This window comes from Actinia tenebrosa, unplaced genomic scaffold (genome assembly GCF_029948245.1).
Source record: "Actinia tenebrosa isolate PJP-AT-01 unplaced genomic scaffold, QUT_ActTen_1.0 PGA_scaffold12__29_contigs__length_12842862, whole genome shotgun sequence".
In the NCBI taxonomy this organism is placed as follows: Eukaryota; Metazoa; Cnidaria; class Anthozoa; order Actiniaria; family Actiniidae; genus Actinia; species Actinia tenebrosa.
The window spans coordinates 9626114-9644178 of record NW_028292572.1 but is presented as its reverse complement, the minus strand read 5'-3'; the positions used below and the strand labels follow the sequence as shown (position 1 = coordinate 9644178).

The 18065-nt window shown below is 37.9% G+C and overlaps 3 protein-coding genes across 3 annotated transcripts; all 3 read right to left on the bottom strand.

The window, feature by feature from the left end:
- Positions 1–96: 96 nt before the first annotated feature.
- Positions 97–5379, bottom strand: LOC116298686 (uncharacterized). The gene is made up of 3 exons (XM_031707216.2): positions 4859–5379; positions 1129–3227; positions 97–780 (listed from the first exon to the last, which is right to left on the bottom strand). Exons 1-3 carry the CDS (start codon positions 4966–4968, stop codon positions 323–325), a joined length of 2667 nt encoding a protein of 888 aa, XP_031563076.2. The 5' UTR covers positions 4969–5379; the 3' UTR covers positions 97–322.
- Positions 5380–8514: 3135 nt separating this feature from the next.
- LOC116298661 (uncharacterized) lies at positions 8515–11231 on the bottom strand. The gene has a single exon (XM_031707185.2). It carries the CDS (start codon positions 10958–10960, stop codon positions 10364–10366), a length of 597 nt encoding a protein of 198 aa, XP_031563045.1. The 5' UTR covers positions 10961–11231; the 3' UTR covers positions 8515–10363.
- Positions 11232–12414: 1183 nt separating this feature from the next.
- On the bottom strand, positions 12415–17445 carry LOC116298660 (nitric oxide-associated protein 1). Its single transcript, XM_031707184.2, has 7 exons — positions 16279–17445; positions 15850–16089; positions 15421–15552; positions 14649–14699; positions 14268–14384; positions 12997–13234; positions 12415–12760 (listed from the first exon to the last, which is right to left on the bottom strand). The coding sequence occupies exons 1-7, from the start codon at positions 17335–17337 to the stop codon at positions 12486–12488; spliced, it is 2112 nt and encodes a 703-aa protein (XP_031563044.2). The 5' UTR covers positions 17338–17445; the 3' UTR covers positions 12415–12485.
- Between the last annotated feature and the right edge of the window lie 620 nt (positions 17446–18065).

Genomic DNA, 18065 nt, shown 5'->3' with positions numbered 1-18065 from the left:
GATTTTACCAAATGATTCTGATTCGTCCATGTTGGGCTATTTGTGGCTCGTCACGCTCGTTCCAAAGGAAACATCCCCTCCCCCCCCCCCCCCAAATCAAAAAACAAACAAAAAACAAGCAAAAAAAACAGCGAAGCAATAATCGGAAGCCCCAGCAGCTTCGCAGCTAAAATGAACTCGATAGGACCATTTTTTGAACTGTCGGAGTTGGCGCATCAGTGTTTGGTTCTCCACACAATGAAGTTCAACACAGGTAGCCCAAACAAGAGGGGAGCAGTATGGAAACAAGCTAGACTTCTGAGAGTCTATGAAGTATTTGAGCTCATTTCTTACACACGCAGTACTTTTTAAAGTACGGATATTTTTTCGCGATACAGTTGGGCTGATTTCCGTAGAGATTGATCCGACTAATATTTGGATTAACAGCAATACTCTTATCGTCAGCCATCGTTACGGTCGCTTCGAACAGCGCGCCCATCGGTGACGTTTCTATAGTAACGAGAAAATGTTGGTCGTCACGTGTTCGTGTCCCGTACCTGACTTCTCGATCACTATCTTGGTTAGTAGAAGAAAACCTTTGTACTTTCTCGTTTGGTTCATACTGCATAGCATTGTGTACAGCGGTTAGCTTTATCATGTGACAAGACATGCGTAGTGTATCAGTACTGTTGAGATGTTTGTTTATGTGCTGCACGATGGCAACAGCAGCTTGTTGGACGTCCTGGTTGTTTACGTCTATTGGTTTGAACTTTAGACAAGGACACCAGTGTTCATCTATGCCTGAAAAGGAATGTCAGTGCTTGTCAATAATGATGAACAATGTGAGCAAAACCTATTCAGTACTGAGTCAACCGCAGTAACAGTCTGAGATTCTCATGCAATTCATAAGGTCTAATTATCTCCTTTTGACTCTCAAATGGCTTCCGCATTCAAGAGTTGTGATTGGATGAAATTCGTTATTGTGCTTTTTAATTGGTTTAGAATGGAAGAAAGACATTTGAGAGCCACGTACTATGCGGCTTGATGATGATGATTATGAGACTTTATTAAAAGAGGTAAATTACACGGTGGCCCTCTATAAAATTCCGTCCCCCTCATAAAAGGTGCAACTGTGACCGACAGACTTACCTGCGTCTTCGCAAGTACGGTCACGTGACATGTTAGTAAAGAGACTTCGATAAGTCTTCGCTTTATCGGGCATTTCGGGATAGGTCAGGATGTGTCGAAAAGTAGTATGCAGATCAAACGGAGAACTAATGATATTCTCATTATGAGCTAATGCAGCAGCCAGTTCAGGGTAGCGAGATTCCAACCAATCAGGAACCGAGATAGATAACCATGGCAACCGTTCCTCCAGTTTCCCCTGCATCGTACTTCTAACGTCGTCATTTCGCGAGCCGTGGTCACCAAGTATAACAAGCAACGTGTTATCAAGAAATCCTCGAGATTTCATTTTATCAAGCAAATGCAATACGTCATAGTCCCCATAACTGAGGTGATTTGGATGAGCATGAGTTAAGTAGGATATAAACCCCATGGCAAACTTTGGGGTTTCTTTGTACGCTTCAAAAAAGCTCAGAAGATATTCCATCGTGTAGTTGACTAAAGACATATCTCGGGAACAAATCCCAGGTTCGTCTCTTAGCCCTTCACTTTCAATGGCCAACCAGAAAGGACGCATGAAGTGATGGTATGGAGGCGTGAGAAATCCTTCAAGGCGAAGATTAAATGTGCTCATTGTCGGATCGTCTTCACCATACAATGTCACATACCCATGTTTCTCGTACAGCTTACTAATCCAAGGCCACCTGTCTATGGGTTCACTTCCTTCAAACCCGCGGCGACCTTCGGGTAGATCATACTCATGGTTCCTTGTGAGGAGGGCTGTCAGCGCAGGCGTAGTAGCGTCGCCTACAATAGAGTATCCCTTCATAAAATAAGAGCGCATTTGAGTTCGTAACCAGTTCGTCGTGTGCGGCATCTTTCGTAAGAAGTTAGCATTCGATGTCGAATCAAATCCTAGAATCAATACATTAAGTGGAAGACGTTTCTTAGAGAATGAACTACTTCGTCGTATCTCTTCTGATTTCTTTATTGTATCTTGTTGTGGTACGACTCGCGCATAGTAATGCGTTTCGCTATCTTTTCCTTCTATCTGATAGCGTATCCTAAAGAAGTCAGAATTTAACATCTTCCTACTTTTGTATACCTCATTAGTCGATACATTTATTGGAGAAACTTCACTCTTCGTGCCGAAATCATTGTCACTATCTTTGGTCCTGTGTATTGTTTCTAGCGAAAAGTGGTTCAATCGAGTCCCACTGAGACTGGAATTGTTTTTTAAGACGAGTCTGTTGTCCATGACGTCATACAAGGAACGCGGGTAGCTTGACTTACAATTAGGATCGAACCCGACGTCCTTCAAGAGATGATGGATTGAAGAATCCCATGGGTCAAGCTTTGGTAGATTACAGGTGTTGACCCTTGGTAGGGGCGAAGGCGTGTACATGGAAGTACCCTTTGGATTCGTTTCTGTTATGTTTTTCGATTTCTGGTGGGTATTTGGCTGTATTTTCAAAGTGAAGAATGACGACTGGTCTGTGGTTGCTGCCTCTGATGTTGTTGTTGTTGTTGTTGTTGTTGTTGTTGTTGTTGTTTGTGCTATAGTTGCTAAGGTCGTTGATAGAGATTTTAAAGCAGTTTCTGTTGAAATATCAGACATTTTGCTTTCTTTTGCTTTCACAGTTGCCTTCATAAATGATTTACTCACAGGCAAATTATTCTCTCCACGTTTGTCATGCACATCGTTTACCGTAGAAGATATTTCATTCAGCGAATGACCTCGATTACTGTCAAATACCTCGCTGGCCGAGTTCTTTTCATTTGAGTCACGCTCATCTTTTGGTGTAGGAAATATTTCACCCAAAAAACTACGACTGTCACGCAACTCAGTCACTGCGTCCTGATTGCGTTCCGCGTGTCCCATTCGTTTAACCCATTCTAAAGTGTCATCTATTTCGTTGTTTAGTAACTCTTCTTCCTCTTGTTCTGCATTTACATTTGATACCTTGGTTCTCAAAGCAGTGGATACAACTATCTGCGAGTTAGTTTGCGTAGTTCTCTCACCATTGACCGTGTGTTTTGGCGTGACACTTGGAAGAAGAGTTTCTAGAGTTACGTGCCTATGACTCTGCCATGAGATCTTTAATTTGCCATTCGAGAAAAGTCTGCATCGAAAAAAAAAAATCGTAAGAAAATTGTTATCAAGGCGGGGGTAAACTTTCTTTTCACGGTTTTCAAAATCGTTAGAAATCCCACAAACTCGAAAAGACAATTTCGGAAATTGCACCCCCCCCCCCCCCCCCCCCCCCAGCCTGCGTTCAGTCGGTATAATGTCTCTCTCGAGAAGTCATACCGGCTGAACGCAGACTACTCCCCCACGAATAATCTGGGGCACACAAGTAAAAAGAGTTGGAAGAGGCGAACGCATTCAAAGGATCCGCAGCAAATCATTTTGGTTAAAAACCTCGCTGTCATTGGCCAATCAGAATTGTAAACTTACTGTATACAAACACAACTAGTCCGTGGAAATTATTGACTCTAAGTCGTTACAAGATTATGCCATGTGTACAAATATATAGAAAGAGAAACCAGACAAAAAAACTATTTCTTAGGAAATTATCTGACATTCAAGGTACAATACCCAACAAAAAAACAAACTCCGCTATCGCACGGCCTTAATTTAAGTAAAACAGCTATGCTAGAGTGCATTCAGTCAAACTGTTGAATAGTTGACGTCACCTAAATTAGATAAGTAGCTGACCTCGCATAAATTTGAAACTACAAGTAAACAGCTATTGAGATCAGGGGGAGAAACGATGATACAAATGAATGTCTATTCACTCATTCTCTGGTAAAACAACCCCCCGGATTAGCATGACCGTTATTTGGTACGCTTTCACTATTTTAGTTGACGTCAACTAAATAGCTATCTAATATAAGTTAGATAGTTAGCTAGAAGAATTCTGATTGGCAGATAGAGTGCATTCAGTCAAACTGTTGAATACTAGATAAATGTAAGTTAAATACATTTATCTAAGTATTCAACAGTTTGACTGAATGCACTCTATCTGTCAATCAGAATTCTTCTGTGTTTTGTATATATTCTAAAGTATATATCAGTAAACTATTACACAAATTCAGCTGTCGCACGACCTTAAATTAAGAAAACCCCTAGGTCATCAACCAATTAGAATTTAGTTTAAAGTTAGACACCCGCTTTTTCGTAGAAAATTAATTTGAGACAAGAGAATATGAGTTACACTGAGGACTATGAAAAATCCCAAGATAAGCATGACATGCAAACTAAATAAATTGGGGGAAAAAGGGATTATAAATTGTTTAGTGTGGACCTCATCATATCTTGGTATCTTGGTAACTACGATAAGAGTGTTATAGGGATGGTAAATAGCAATGAAAGACTTGAGTTTCCCCTTTGGTGGTCGGAGGTTAAAGTATTTTTTCACATGTTTGGGTCTCCCGGTAAAACCGGCTGAAACACAACTCCTACTTGTCGGCAACAACCATTCAAACAATGTGAGCACGTTCTACATTCTTGAATGACAAGTTTTGTGCTCGAAGTGAAATTAATTTCTCCCCCAGAATAATTAACTTTCTGAACAAACACGGTCCTTGTGTAAGAGACATATTCCTGATAAACAGCTGATATTCTAGACTCATTTTGATCACAAAACATGAAAGAATCGTATGGCTGAAATATCCCAACAAAGTTTTGAATATGGATTTTAATGATACGAAAACATCCCTGGAAAAACATATAAGACTGATGAGTACATACCCGGTGTTCCATAAAGTGTGTTGTCGTTTTTCTAGTTGATAAAGTCCTATAAACACTACAAAAACGACGATGATGGCTACCACAAACTTTACACGGCGCACGGCCACCATATCGATCGATCCTGCCAAATTTTTACCCGTCAAATTATTCCGCTACAGAACTCGGTACAGGAAACGGTCGTCATGTGGTTGTCACTTATACTCTTTTCCCTTCTCATGTTACAGCACAATTTCAATAAAAATACCGTGCCGGCTAAATTATGAATCAACATGACATCTCTACTAAAAGCAGCTAGAGTCTACGAGATTAAAGAGATCTTCACAAAATACGGGTGGCTTATAACCTTAAATCCCACCGGTCGCTAGTTGGCTACACTGGTTTTTTTTTTACAGTTTTGAATACGGCCTGTCAAATCTTTACACTTATCCTGCAATGTTTCCGTTCAAATGGCCTGCTCAACAATCTAAAATTGTCTAAAATTACATTATGGCACAGAGAGAAAGCCTGTAGAGAAAGCCTGTGTACATAAAACATGGCAGTAACGCTCCACTCGAAGGTGTTAGTCTTGTTTGCTTTTGGTGTCACTTGAATAAAGTCAAAACAAAGGGTATTGCTCTCCCAGGCTGGGGTCACCTTCTTGTCAATACAGGCCGTATGTGGGATACAAATGGAATCTAGGCCTATTGCATGTAAGATAATTATCAGGGTCAGGGTGTGCATCTCCCCTTACTGGTAAATGCATTTCTTATATCTCAAAAGATTATTGCTGTTACTTTCGTCGTCACTGAAGAATTTATAAATTTTATACATTTCTTTCGACAGTAAGCCTATGTCACACAAGTGATTTACAATAGGAAACTGCATTAAGAAATACACAAAGTAAAATCAAAAACAATATGTAATAAAATAAAATAAAATGAAGAATATATATACATAAAATAGAGATAAAAAGTATATGTAAAAATATCTATCTATCTATATATATTTGATATATTTAGCAATTATTCGCCGAAGGCGAAGTGAATATCGGGGAATATTTACCGAGACGCGAGTCTTCGAGCGGCGAGGTGAATATTCTCCATACTCACTGAGCCTGAGGCGAATAATTGTTTTAGCATATACCAACTTGTGTAACTTATTTTCATATGCAATAATTCAATAAAGACAAACAAACAGAAACTTGCAGTTTGCGTGACAAATTCACGCAAAACTTTTAGCAAAACATTTAGGCCATACTTCCCGTTGCCTTTTTAGTATTGATAGGAATGGCATTTACTTTCATTTTTTCAATTTCCTCATCGGAAATTGTAGCTGCCATTTTTGATGCCATTTTGTTGCCGACCCAATATTCCGAGATTCAGAGGTGAATATCGTAGAATATTCACCTCTAATTCACCTCAATATTTACCGAAATGGCACACGGGAAATGACATAATTATATTATAATTTATTCATTTGCGCCATCCATGCAGTCAGTTTAGAATGCCAAACGCGTATTAAAAACAGTGGATGATGCCACGGGTCGACCGTCACAGCATGCATCTACATAACGTACTTCCCGTGTGCCATTTCGGTCTCTGCTTTTATGTTTTATGTTTTTTAACCCGACAACGATTCTTCAATTCAGTGTATACAGCGTTGTAATTTTTTTCGCTGAGATAAGTCCCGCAACTTTAGTTCTTTAAGAGCGTCAGAAGAAGAAGACCAAGGTGCTTTCTTGAGTATTAATTTAGCTGCTTTATTATGAAGCATATGGAGAGATTTCATGCTGCTGTTAATGTTGTTCTTGTTATTGCTGTTTCTGTTTCTGTTGTTTTCAATGTGTAATCCTGTTGCTGTTATTGTTGCTATTGTTACTTGTTGTTGCTGCTCTCACATTATAGTTTGGATCAATTCCATTTTGTCTCATGTTATTAGATATGTTCAACGATTCGATTTTGACCCGTGTTATTCGATAATGGGTTCCATTCGATTTTGACCCGTTTTATTCGATATGTTGATCCATTCGATTTTGACCCGTTTTATTCGATATATTCATCTATTCGATTTTGACCCGTTTTATTCGATATATTCATCTATTCGATTTTGACCCGTTTTATTCGATATATTCATCTATTCGATTTTGACCCGTTTTATTCGATATGTTCATCTATTCGATTTTGACCCGTTTTATTCGATATATTCATCTATTCGATTTTGACCCGTTTTATTCGATATATTCATCTATTCGATTTTGACCCGTTTTATTCGATATGTTGATCTATTCGATTTTGACCCGTTTTATTCGATATTTTCATCTATTCGATTTTGACCCGTTTTATTCGATATATTCATCTATTCGATTTTGACCCGTTTTATTCGATATGTTGATCCATTCGATTTTGACCCGTTTTATTCGATATGTTGATCCATTCGATTTTGACCCGTTTTATTCGATATGTTGATCTATTCGATTTTGACCCGTTTTATTCGATATATTCATCTATTCGATTTTGACCCGTTTTATTCGATATATTCATCTATTCGATTTTGACCCGTTTTATTCGATATGTTGATCTATTCGATTTTGACCCGTTTTATTCGATATATTCATCTATTCGATTTTGACCCGTTTTATTCGATATGTTGATCCATTCGATTTTGACCCGTTTTAATCGATATATTCATCTATTCGATTTTGACCCGTTTTATTCGATATGTTGATCCATTCGATTTTGACCCGTTTTATTCTATATATTCATCTATTTGATTTTGACCCGTTTTATTCGATATGTTGATCTATTCGATTTTGATCCGTTTTATTCGATATGTTGATCTATTCGATTTTGACCCGTTTTATTCGATATGTTCATCTATTCGATTTTGACCCGTTTTATTCGATATGTTGATCCATTCGATTTTGATCCGTTTTATTCGATATGTTAATCTATTCGATTTTGACCCGTTTTATTCGATATGTTGATCCATTCGATTTTGACCCGTTTTATTCGATATGTTGATCCATTCGATTTTGACCCGTTTTATTCGATATATTCATCTATTCGATTTTGACCCGTTTTATTCGATATATTCATCTATTCGATTTTGACCCGTTTTATTCGATATGTTGATCCATTCGATTTTGACCCGTTTTATTCGATATGTTGATCTATTCGATTTTGACCCGTTTTATTCGATATGTTCATTTATTCGATTTTGACCCTCGTCCGATCAAAAGCATGATTGAGTAGGTGTCATGTTTAGGTTATCCACGTAAAAACCAACCCCCTCTGCCGGGCTTGACTCGATGTCTGCGAGGCGATGGTCATGTTTTTTCCACTGAGCTAAGCTAAGAATCTAAGGAATCAGCATAACAATAGGCCGTGAAAACAATGCACCAGATAGACTGGACTTTTTGACATTATTATTTTAACCGATTCCGTGCGTGGCAGAGATGCAAGGGATTAGCTGATATGGTCTGGGGCCGGCTGGTCTCTCCCCTGATGCTTCGGCTAGAACCTTTTCTTGCGTAATTCGTGCACCCAATGGCAGAAGGATTTAATTGCCGTCAAGTCCGAAGTCCATACGCCGCCTCAGCTCTGCGGATGTCTTGGGGGTATGGCACCTTGGAATCGATTGTTTTTAAATTTTCTTTTGTGGACTCAAGTCCAAATACCACCTTTTGAAAGATTTTTATTTTCTTTTTTCACCCGCATTAAATTTTACAAAACACATTTATTTCTAGCAGTTTATCTAATCTTCGCATGACTTTTCTTTTTTTCTTTTTGCTGTGTAAAACCATTTAAGTAAAGTAAAGAGAGATTTTAAAACCTACACGCTAATCCAACAGCAGTACGTATCAGGGCCGTAACCGGAACTTTTACAGGGAGGGTGCACATCGAATAAAATCGGACCATTGATCGTTTTTTTTTATTACCAACTCAGTGACGTAACTAGGGATCTTACAGGGAGGTGCACAGGCAATAATTTGCAGAACCAAAAAGAAAAAACAAAAGAAACAAAAAAAAAAGAAGATGGATGAGCGGACCTTAAGCTTTTATGGGGGAGGGGGGGGGGGTGCAGGTGCAGGTGCACGTAACCGTGACCGTATTTAAGGGTATCCTTGACCATATTTAAGAGTATCCTTTTTTTTAAATGACCATATTTAAGGGTATCCTTGACCATATTTAAGAGTTTCCTTTTTTCAAATGACCATATTTAAGAGTATCCTTTTTTCAAATGACCATATTTAAGAGTATCCTATTTTCAAATGACCATAATAAAAAAGACTATCCTTTTTCAAGAACAAGCACCAAACAAACTGAATTTACTCTTTTTGTGGTTACACCCCTATTTCTAAAAATGCTGATATATTTTTCAGCTTTTATTATCGAATTAGCTTCAGACATAAATGTATTTACTCTCGTTATGACTGTGACAATAGTGTTGTTCTTCTAAGTCACGTGGTAAGTGACATGCCATATCACGTGGTCACATAACTGGCAACACAAGTTTCACCCAATGCAACAAGGTTTGTTACCATAGCATACAAGATAATACTCTTGACTTTTAAGGCAATGAACGGCCTGGATCCACAGTACTTACAGTCTCTTCTGACACCGTACACTCCCAAAAGGCATCTACGATCGTCAGCAAAGAACAACCAAGTTTCGTTACCATAGCATGTCTCGTTAAGGCGTTATAGCCAAGGGCCCACCAGATGCGTGTGCATGGGGCCACGAGATGCGGGTCCATTAGAGGTGGGTACAATGGGGCCACCAGAGGTATGTGGAAGCGAATATCGTAATAAATAAGGCCCCGTCCACACTATGCCGGATTAATTTGATTCCGAGATGACAGATAACACAAGTCTCAACCATCGTACCAAGTTACGTTACCATAGCATTCCTTGAAATGAGTATTCGCAAAAATTGGCGAAAATGTTTGGTTCGTAAGTCACGTGATATGTGACTTCACGCCATGTCACGTGGTCAGATGATTGACAACACAAGTTTCACCAATGCTACCAAGTTTCGTTACCATAGCTTGCTTCGTTCCCGAGTTATGGTCAAGGGGCCACCAGATGCGTATGGGGCCAGGAGATGCGGGCCACCAGATGTAGGCGGCACGTCCTAATCTTACTTGCGTGTTATTCGCTATACTCAACCATTCGATTTTGACCCGTGTTATTCGCTATACTCAACCATTCGATTTTGACCCGTGTTATCGACTCAACTAACTTTTGCCTCCACTAAATACCCCATTTTACAGTTCCGTTCGAGTGACCACGAATAATAGTTGCAAGTCGAGGCTGCAGTTTCCGCGCATAGCAAAACTATACTTTTTATCATGCGCGGAAACTCCAGCCTCGGCTTGGAACGGAACTGTAAAATGGAGTATTGAAACTAGGGGATCTAGGTAAATATTCCAAGTTAATAAAAACAGCTATATCTCACCATTGACATGAAACAAAACAAAAAACAAATAAGGAGATTTTCTCAGTGATTCAGCAACTCAATAAGGTCATTAAGTTTTTTTGTGTGCTTTTACAAACTGTTTTTTCTTACTTGCGGTAGGTTTGGGGTCGTCTTGTCGCTTTGGAGCTCGTAAAGGTGCAACTTCTGCTGCAGCAGTTTTTGGTCTTTCTTTTACTTTATCCCTGGACGAAATGAGCAGAGGATTGGGGCTGTAGCTCAAGCTAGAAGAAGCACGTGTACTAGGAGAGGAGAGCACTTCGCTTGATTTGCACCGTCTAATACCGTGAACTCCTGGCGCATACAATCTTGAATTTCTTGGAGGCGTTTGACACTTGGTTCTCAATGCTAATTGAATATTTTCCATTGGAGACTTGGAAGCATCAAAATGTCCAGTGTAGCTAGAGCGAACTTTTTGAAGATCATTTAATAGTTCTTTTTTTCGTGATTTGATTTGAAAATGCTCACGTTTTTCCTTTTGGTTCAAGGTGGTCGCCTGCTTGTAATGTCGCCATTCTTCAAGCGTGACATTTCCGCGCAACTGCTTCTTGTCCATGTCAGCAGATAGCAACGCGTGCTGGCGATTTATCTCTTTTTTGGTCGCTTCGTCTGAAAGCCTAGGCGAAGAGAACGACCGAGCCTTCGACATTTTCAAGTGATGACAATACCCTCTATCCTCGATGTACTCTCGTTAAGCAAAGCCACACGATGGTTTCTCTACAAATTCTCGCACCGAAGAGAATATATCTTTCATCAAAAACGATGTTCGATCAACGATCAACGATCCCAAAGTGAAAGTCGTTGTGTAACTACTTTGTATCAAGCCATCAAACCATTCTCTTCTCATTAGATTTTGTGAAAGACATTTAGGGATGATTAACAATTATATGCCCAAGCTCGTACAAGGACTTGTTTAACTTATTAGGGCTCTGTTGCTATGGTAATCGAAGACGTTCTACCAAATACATATGCTCAAGGCGAGTCTGACCTGACATGGATTTGAATCCTTTTTTGTTTGTTTTATTGAATCACAACTTTTCCGGCGTGTAAACATGTCATACAGGACTGCTAATGTTTAATAATCAAGATAAGTTGCTGGTTAAATTTTCTTGTAAATCAGAAATCAGGACGACTTGTATGCGAGCGAAACCGTCACAGACAATACTTCAATGTTTATCATAAACACTAGACATTTATAGATAATATTGCAAACTCGCACAATAGAATACTCGATTGTTTTTAATAAAGAAATTCAACTAATAATTGGTTTTGATGGATTAACAACTGCTCATTATTGATATTACCTTCAATCTGTTGTGTCAATGGGAACATTAATCTGGAATAATGGACTGCTGGAGTGGGCGGATTCTGGTAGCGACAAAAATTTGTTCAACTTTTTTCACCACGAAAATTTTCAGAATAAAACTCTTGCTAATTAATATTTTTATGTTTAAAACCACTTTTTGAGGGTTATAATGAGACCGTCCTAGGAAAACCAACTTTTGTTGCCGAAATCAGACTGGTAATCCTGTTATTGTACTACATTATTATTTCTTCGCTTTCACTCGGTTAACTAATGATCTGCTTTATTAGGGACAGACTATTACTTACAATTAAGATGGGGGCTGTGTAAATCCCCAAAATAGTATCAAACAACACTTTACCTACGAAATTAATATCGCGCAACCAGTAAAGACGTATTATAATGAGCAAACACATGCTTTGACCCCCCCCCAATTATCTAATGGTCCATCCTAAGAGGCCATCGGTAAAAATCGGTAAAGTGAGATATGAGGTGAAAAGATAGATATGCACAGGCAGCAGTGATAGCATATAGTAAATGTATGGGGACGAAAAAGTATGCTTCTGTGCACTTCGTGTATTTTCATGATTATTATTATGATGATGATTATTTAGCAAATCCAGGTCCCTTTTCTATGGTCTCAGTGTACTCTTATCGAACATGGAATGATATACGCATACGATACGAACTCAAGTGGAACCACAAAGTTATTGCAAAGTTATTGCACTGCAGCGGTCATTAGTTTCGGTCCTGTGAGAATCTGGGACCGGATCTGGATTCTGACAGACAACATCTAGGAGTTAGCATAAAAACAACGGTTTGAGTTTACTTATGTCACATGTTACAGGTATTTTTTACAAATTCGAGGTTTTTATGATGTAAGTTTTTTCCTTGGGCTTTGTTCTTCTCGACCAACCAGTAATGATTCAGGTTCTCCAGCAGCGAGACTCTTGTCCATAATTTTCTTCATCCTCGCTTCTTTGATCAAAGCTGTTTGTTCTTTCTTCTTCCTCTTTACTTCTCGCACCCATTGATAGACCCCGTGGTGTCCGTAACTCAGAAACTTTATCAGCTGAGGGCTTTTTTTACGGTGAGACTCGTATCCAGCCGAATTTTGATGACCGAGGTACGACACGCCTCTTTTACCTGAAAAAAGTTATTTTGGATTGAACATAGATCAGTACCAAGCAATTCTGACTTTCTTCACGTAATCAGGGTAAGGGGTGCTTGCAGCAAGAAATTTTGACTTTTTCGATGTAATCAGGGTTACTGGCATGGGATCCCTGTGTACTTAGATTTACATGACACAGGGCCCCCAAAAAGAGCCTGAAAAGCAAGATTTTCTTGCAAAGTGGTCTAGGTTTGTGGAGAATGTCACATACCTCTCTGATTAATACAAGTGGATAGAAGAGCCGGTTGTCTCCTTACCAGTCCCCTGGCATTAGGTGTGTATGCCCTGACCTGCACATCAGCGTGATAGCCTGCAGTAACTGACACCCAACCAATGTTTGACAAGACGATATCAGCGGCACTCTCCTTCCATCCAATACCCTGGACTGTGAAGTCACGGGGCTCTAGAGCTGGGAAGGACTGCATTATCTGGGGACCACCACAAGGTACCTAACAAAAAATCAAGACTTTTGTGAGAAAAATTGAAAGAATCATAATTTGATGAGGAGTCTGGTTAATTGGTCATGAGATAATTTTTAAAGTGCATATGACACGAAAACATTTTAATGTTAAAAATGTGTATTCTATTGGCATGAATAAGAATATCACAGTTAAATTTGTTTCAAAAACGTATTTCTCTAGAAATTCAAGAAAATTTAGCACAAGTTGTGACGTCATTTTGTTTACAAGTCTCCAGATTTAGTTGCAAATACACGAAATATGTTTGAATGTAGAATCTTAATTTCAGGTAGTACACTTTTCAGTTTCCCAACATTTGAAGAGTACTACGTAAGCTATCAAATAAAGCTGAATAGAATATGCCTTTTGTTGTTATTTTATATGGATTACAATTTATATTTAGTGCATTACTACCGAATGTAGAGTACGTGTCAACAAAATGATGTCACAAATTGGGCTTAATTTTCTCACATATCTCAAGAATTAAGCTTTTGAAACAAATTTTATTACGATATATTTATCATTATTAACAAACTATACATTTTAAACGAAATGTTTTCGTGTCATATACACTTTAAGATGGCCGCTTTAGTTAGTACACATGTTTCAATAGACATTTGATTCATTTTGTCTTGTAGCCTGAAGCATGAATTCAAACTAGCAACCTGATCTTATTTTGTGTCCCAACGTCTTGTTGCTTAGTGTGTCTCCAGCTTTTTATGTAAAAAAAAAAAAAAAAAAAAACCAGAAAAATGATGGTTTTTTTGGGGGGGGAGATTACTTTTTTTAAATAATACCATTAACAATTGATACTGAAGTTTCCTTAATATATTTAAAACCTAAAAAGGATCTCATTTCTTAGAGATTTGAAATGAGTGTGCCTGAAGTAAAAATGAAGAACAGAAAGTAAACTCCATGTGACATGGATCTGCACAGTTGCTATTTATCTAACGCTTCCCAGGGCTTCAAGAGTCGTCAACAGGATACCAATGAATAAGTAGAGATAGATTTTCTAGTTTCTTACCATCAGTAGTTTCTGTCCAGAATGTTTTTCATACATCTCTTCTACTCTTGATATGTTCAACACATGGATTGGAAGATTGGGAGAGGTGAATACTGTGAAGTATATTGACTTATTTGCCTGAAATTAGATGTCAAATATTACCACTCCATTCTAACAACTTGCATATTTTTATGATGCAGAGGATTTTTTTGTTAATACTTCATTTTCCTTTTGCAGTCCATATGTCCTTCTCTTGAGAATCTATGTTGGTAAAATGACAAAAACATGGCAGCCATCTTGGTGCAAATAACGATGGATGTTAATGAGAAACCTTTTGTGAAATGGCACCAACATGGACGTGATGACATACGTAACTTGCATTCAAAGAATTATTGATCTTACCTCAGTCAAAGTATCTTCTTCAGTTTCTTGGTGGAGCAACTTTCTGCTGATCTAAAATATTTTAATAGGTAGACAGGATGAATAAAAAAAGATGTCTAATAGTGTATAAACTAATGGCATGGTCAAAGGTAACTATACTTCTAGGGAAGCATAAGGTGGTGTAAAGGTGCACTCATTTTTTTAAATAATGCATAGGCCACAAAATCTGGGTGTTTGGCATGTGTGCACCAAAAATTACTGCAATACTTTTTGCTGCAGTTGTAACATTATTATAAGCTAAAGAATCAACTCTTTTTATATTTTATAATTATATAATTATATTGAGCCAGGGTAAACACTTTATAATGGGTGAGGGGAGCCCATGGCCATATATATGAAAATGGTTTCTAATTTTGGAATTTCTCAAGTTAATATGTATTCAATAAAAGTCAAGACACCTTCTGCAGTGCATTGGCCTTTGCACTTCATTGCATTGCCTAAATGTCAGTGTACTGAATTTTAGTAAATTTCAGTGACTTTTATTTTTTATTTTTTATTAACATGCCTATAGATTAGCAAACAAACATGACCTAAAAATTATTTTTTTAAGTTATTTTTAAAAATTCTTAAATTTTTTAAAAGTCTTCAATATAGAAATTAATGTATTTATCAACCACATCAATCACTGTAAAATACTAATGAAGACAAAAAAAAAAACAACAATAAACAAGATTGGGCTTCATGTGATTGGGTTTTCTCTTATGAGTAAAGTGTGAGAAAAATACTTAAGTACCTCAACAAAATCCACTCTTGCCAGTCCTCCAATCAAAAATGCTTGGCCAGGCTTGAGAACGAAAGTCCTTGGAACAATCCAAAGATTTGAGCCTAATAGTTTTAACTCTTCCATACTCAGATAGTTTGTTATCTGAAGAATGAGACAATAAAAGTACAGTTCATTTGTTAGGTCTCTCCCTGGTTTTTCTCCCTTTGCAACATTAATACCTAGAACCTGGATATGAATGAAATCAAAAAAGCTATAAATGTGTGGATACAGTTGCTGGACCAACCAGAGCTGCAGAAATAGAATTTCTTTTTCTTTTTTGGAGTGGGTAATTTAGTTTTCTGAATATTGCTGCAATAACAATTTTCCTCAAACTATCATAAATTAGGACGAAAGCCAAAGTTTATTTTCTCCACCTATCATGGGATCCCTGTGGTTTACCTGATTTTCATTTATAATCCCTGGTGTATCATAGAGCCATGCTTGATGGTCCTTCTTGACCTTACTATTAATAACTTCTGGTTTGAATGCCTCAAGTGCACTATCAGTTGAATCTTGTGTTTGAACAGCTAACAAAGCCTTTGACCTTGAACTTGTTAACTTCTTGTAAGCTGTTTCTTGAACATTAATGATGTCAGGATCAACTTCATATTCATCACTATCATCAAACTCTGGATTTTCCTGTATTAACAAAATAATCTCAGCTTAGGTTTTTGTAGGTCGCTATAGATAACATTGCTACCGTCGTTATCACCTAAGCGTCAACACTCGACACTAAAACATGTTCTCATTGGTTGCCGAAACATTAGAAGTCAGTCAACTGGAACGCTGAGGAGGCTATACTGGTAATATGGTAATATGTGTACAAACCTTATTGGTCCCATCATTCAAGCGATGCTTCAGTTTAGTGAGCTTCCAATGACCAAAGCCAAACCTAAGTAAACTCAAAGTTGTCCCTGGCATTCGCGATACAGTAGACCTCTGCAGCATATTCCCTCCTTTCTTATGCACATTAGTCAGATCCAATAACATATTAAACAGACTTGTCTTTCCTGAATTATTTGAGCCCAGAAGATAGATATCCCCCTTGCCGTCCCAGTGTTTTAGAACTTTATTTATCAACTGAGGGATTCCAAACCCTGTTTTTGCACTAATAAGAGAAACACCTTTGATATTAGCATCTTGAAATCCATTTTCTTGGCATTCCCGTAAGACAGTTGTAGTAAGCTTTTCAAGCTGGGGTCTTGGTTTTCCATCTAAAGGTAGCATGTCTAGCTTGTTACCTACTATAATAATTCTTTTAGTTGGTCCTACAATGTCTAATAGCCCAGGTACCAAACTTCCGGGTAAATCAAGAATATCAACAACATATAAAATAAGAGCCTTACGGTGTGCAATGTGGCCAAGATAGTCTGTTATTTCTCCTGGAGATACAACAGTGGGAGAACCCTTATTGTAGTTTTGAATATTAAAACATCGTTCACATATGACAGGCTTCACAACGTCCATCTCTTTCTCTTCCTTGTTTAGAGCTGGATTTTTAGAAGCAATGATGTATCCTGGATTTTTAGCGTCGTTGCTTTGAAATACAGCACCACAACCTGTACACTTTGGTGGAAGATGATCAAAAATCTCTGGGTAAACTTGACTGATTCCAAGACCTAACTCTCCACTTGAAATGACTGGGTCTGTCTCACTTTTTTTATCCAGGCTGTTATCAAGTAATCTATCTTGACCTTCTGATATACTGATATTGGATATTTGAGGCTCAATTACTGTGTTTCCCTTGTCTTGACAGAAGAAAAAACTAGTCGTGTTGAACAGTCTATACTCTTGTCTTGTCGTTACAAGTGCATTTCTTCCACCCCACGTGCGAACGATTCGACCTACCAGTCGCACACCAACACGAGCAGACAGCATCATCATCATATAAGGACCTTTGATAGCCGAAATATTTTAATACTAAGGCTTGAAATTACTATGGATAAGTCTTACGTTTTTATCCGTTTTATCGTCTTTGAAGCACTCATTGTCCACCATGACACCTAGTAATGGTAGTTGCCGCTGATTCGGTGACCCGCACTTAGAAACCACGTGACTTATGTATATCCATCCAAGGGCGCCAGTACAGACACTCGATTGGGTTTTAAATATGTGTGATTGTTTCAGTTATTCGTAGATTTCTACTAGTAATTGAATTTATATATGTTTGTTTCTAAATGGATACTAAATAAAATACCATGTCCACCAAAAATTGAATTCTAATATTTGCTATTGCAAAATTCTCACGGTGTGGGAAGTGGGAGCATGCTTAATTTTTATACATAAGAGCGACATTACATACCATAGGGGAATTATATATAAAAACAAAGGCGCGCGTGACAAAAAAAGTTGTAGTGCATTTTTTATTGATTTACGTTGTGCAACGAGACCGTCGTCACATTTTAAAGATGTTTTTATCGTTCAATTTTATTATAAAATGTTTAAATAAGAAGCTACTTATTACTTTCGTATTACGGTCATTAGAGTGTACGCACTAAAACCGTGAACATTAAATAGTACTAATTAGTACTATTTCATACAGAATCCTTTGTTTTCTATTGTTTAATTATCACTATTTAGTGCCAAAAATTAGTATTTGTTTCACGGATTTAGTT

Excerpts from the sequence above, each read along its gene's own strand:
- LOC116298686 (XM_031707216.2), bottom strand. The coding sequence starts at position 4,968 with ATGGTGGCCGTGCGCCGTGTAAAGTTTGTGGTAGCCATCATCGTCGTT. Across the intron at positions 3,228-4,858 it reads CACACTTTATGGAACACCGG|ACTTTTCTCGAATGGCAAAT; the intron begins GTATGTACTCAT and ends TTTTCGATGCAG. Across the intron at positions 781-1,128 it reads CCGTACTTGCGAAGACGCAG|GCATAGATGAACACTGGTGT; the intron begins GTAAGTCTGTCG and ends ATTCCTTTTCAG.
- LOC116298660 (XM_031707184.2), bottom strand. The coding sequence starts at position 17,337 with ATGATGATGATGCTGTCTGCTCGTGTTGGTGTGCGACTGGTAGGTCGA. Across the intron at positions 15,553-15,849 it reads GGATTATAAATGAAAATCAG|ATAACAAACTATCTGAGTAT; the intron begins GTAAACCACAGG and ends CTCATTCTTCAG. Across the intron at positions 13,235-14,267 it reads CTGGACAGAAACTACTGATG|GTACCTTGTGGTGGTCCCCA; the intron begins GTAAGAAACTAG and ends ATTTTTTGTTAG.
- LOC116298661 (XM_031707185.2), bottom strand. The coding sequence starts at position 10,960 with ATGTCGAAGGCTCGGTCGTTCTCTTCGCCTAGGCTTTCAGACGAAGCG.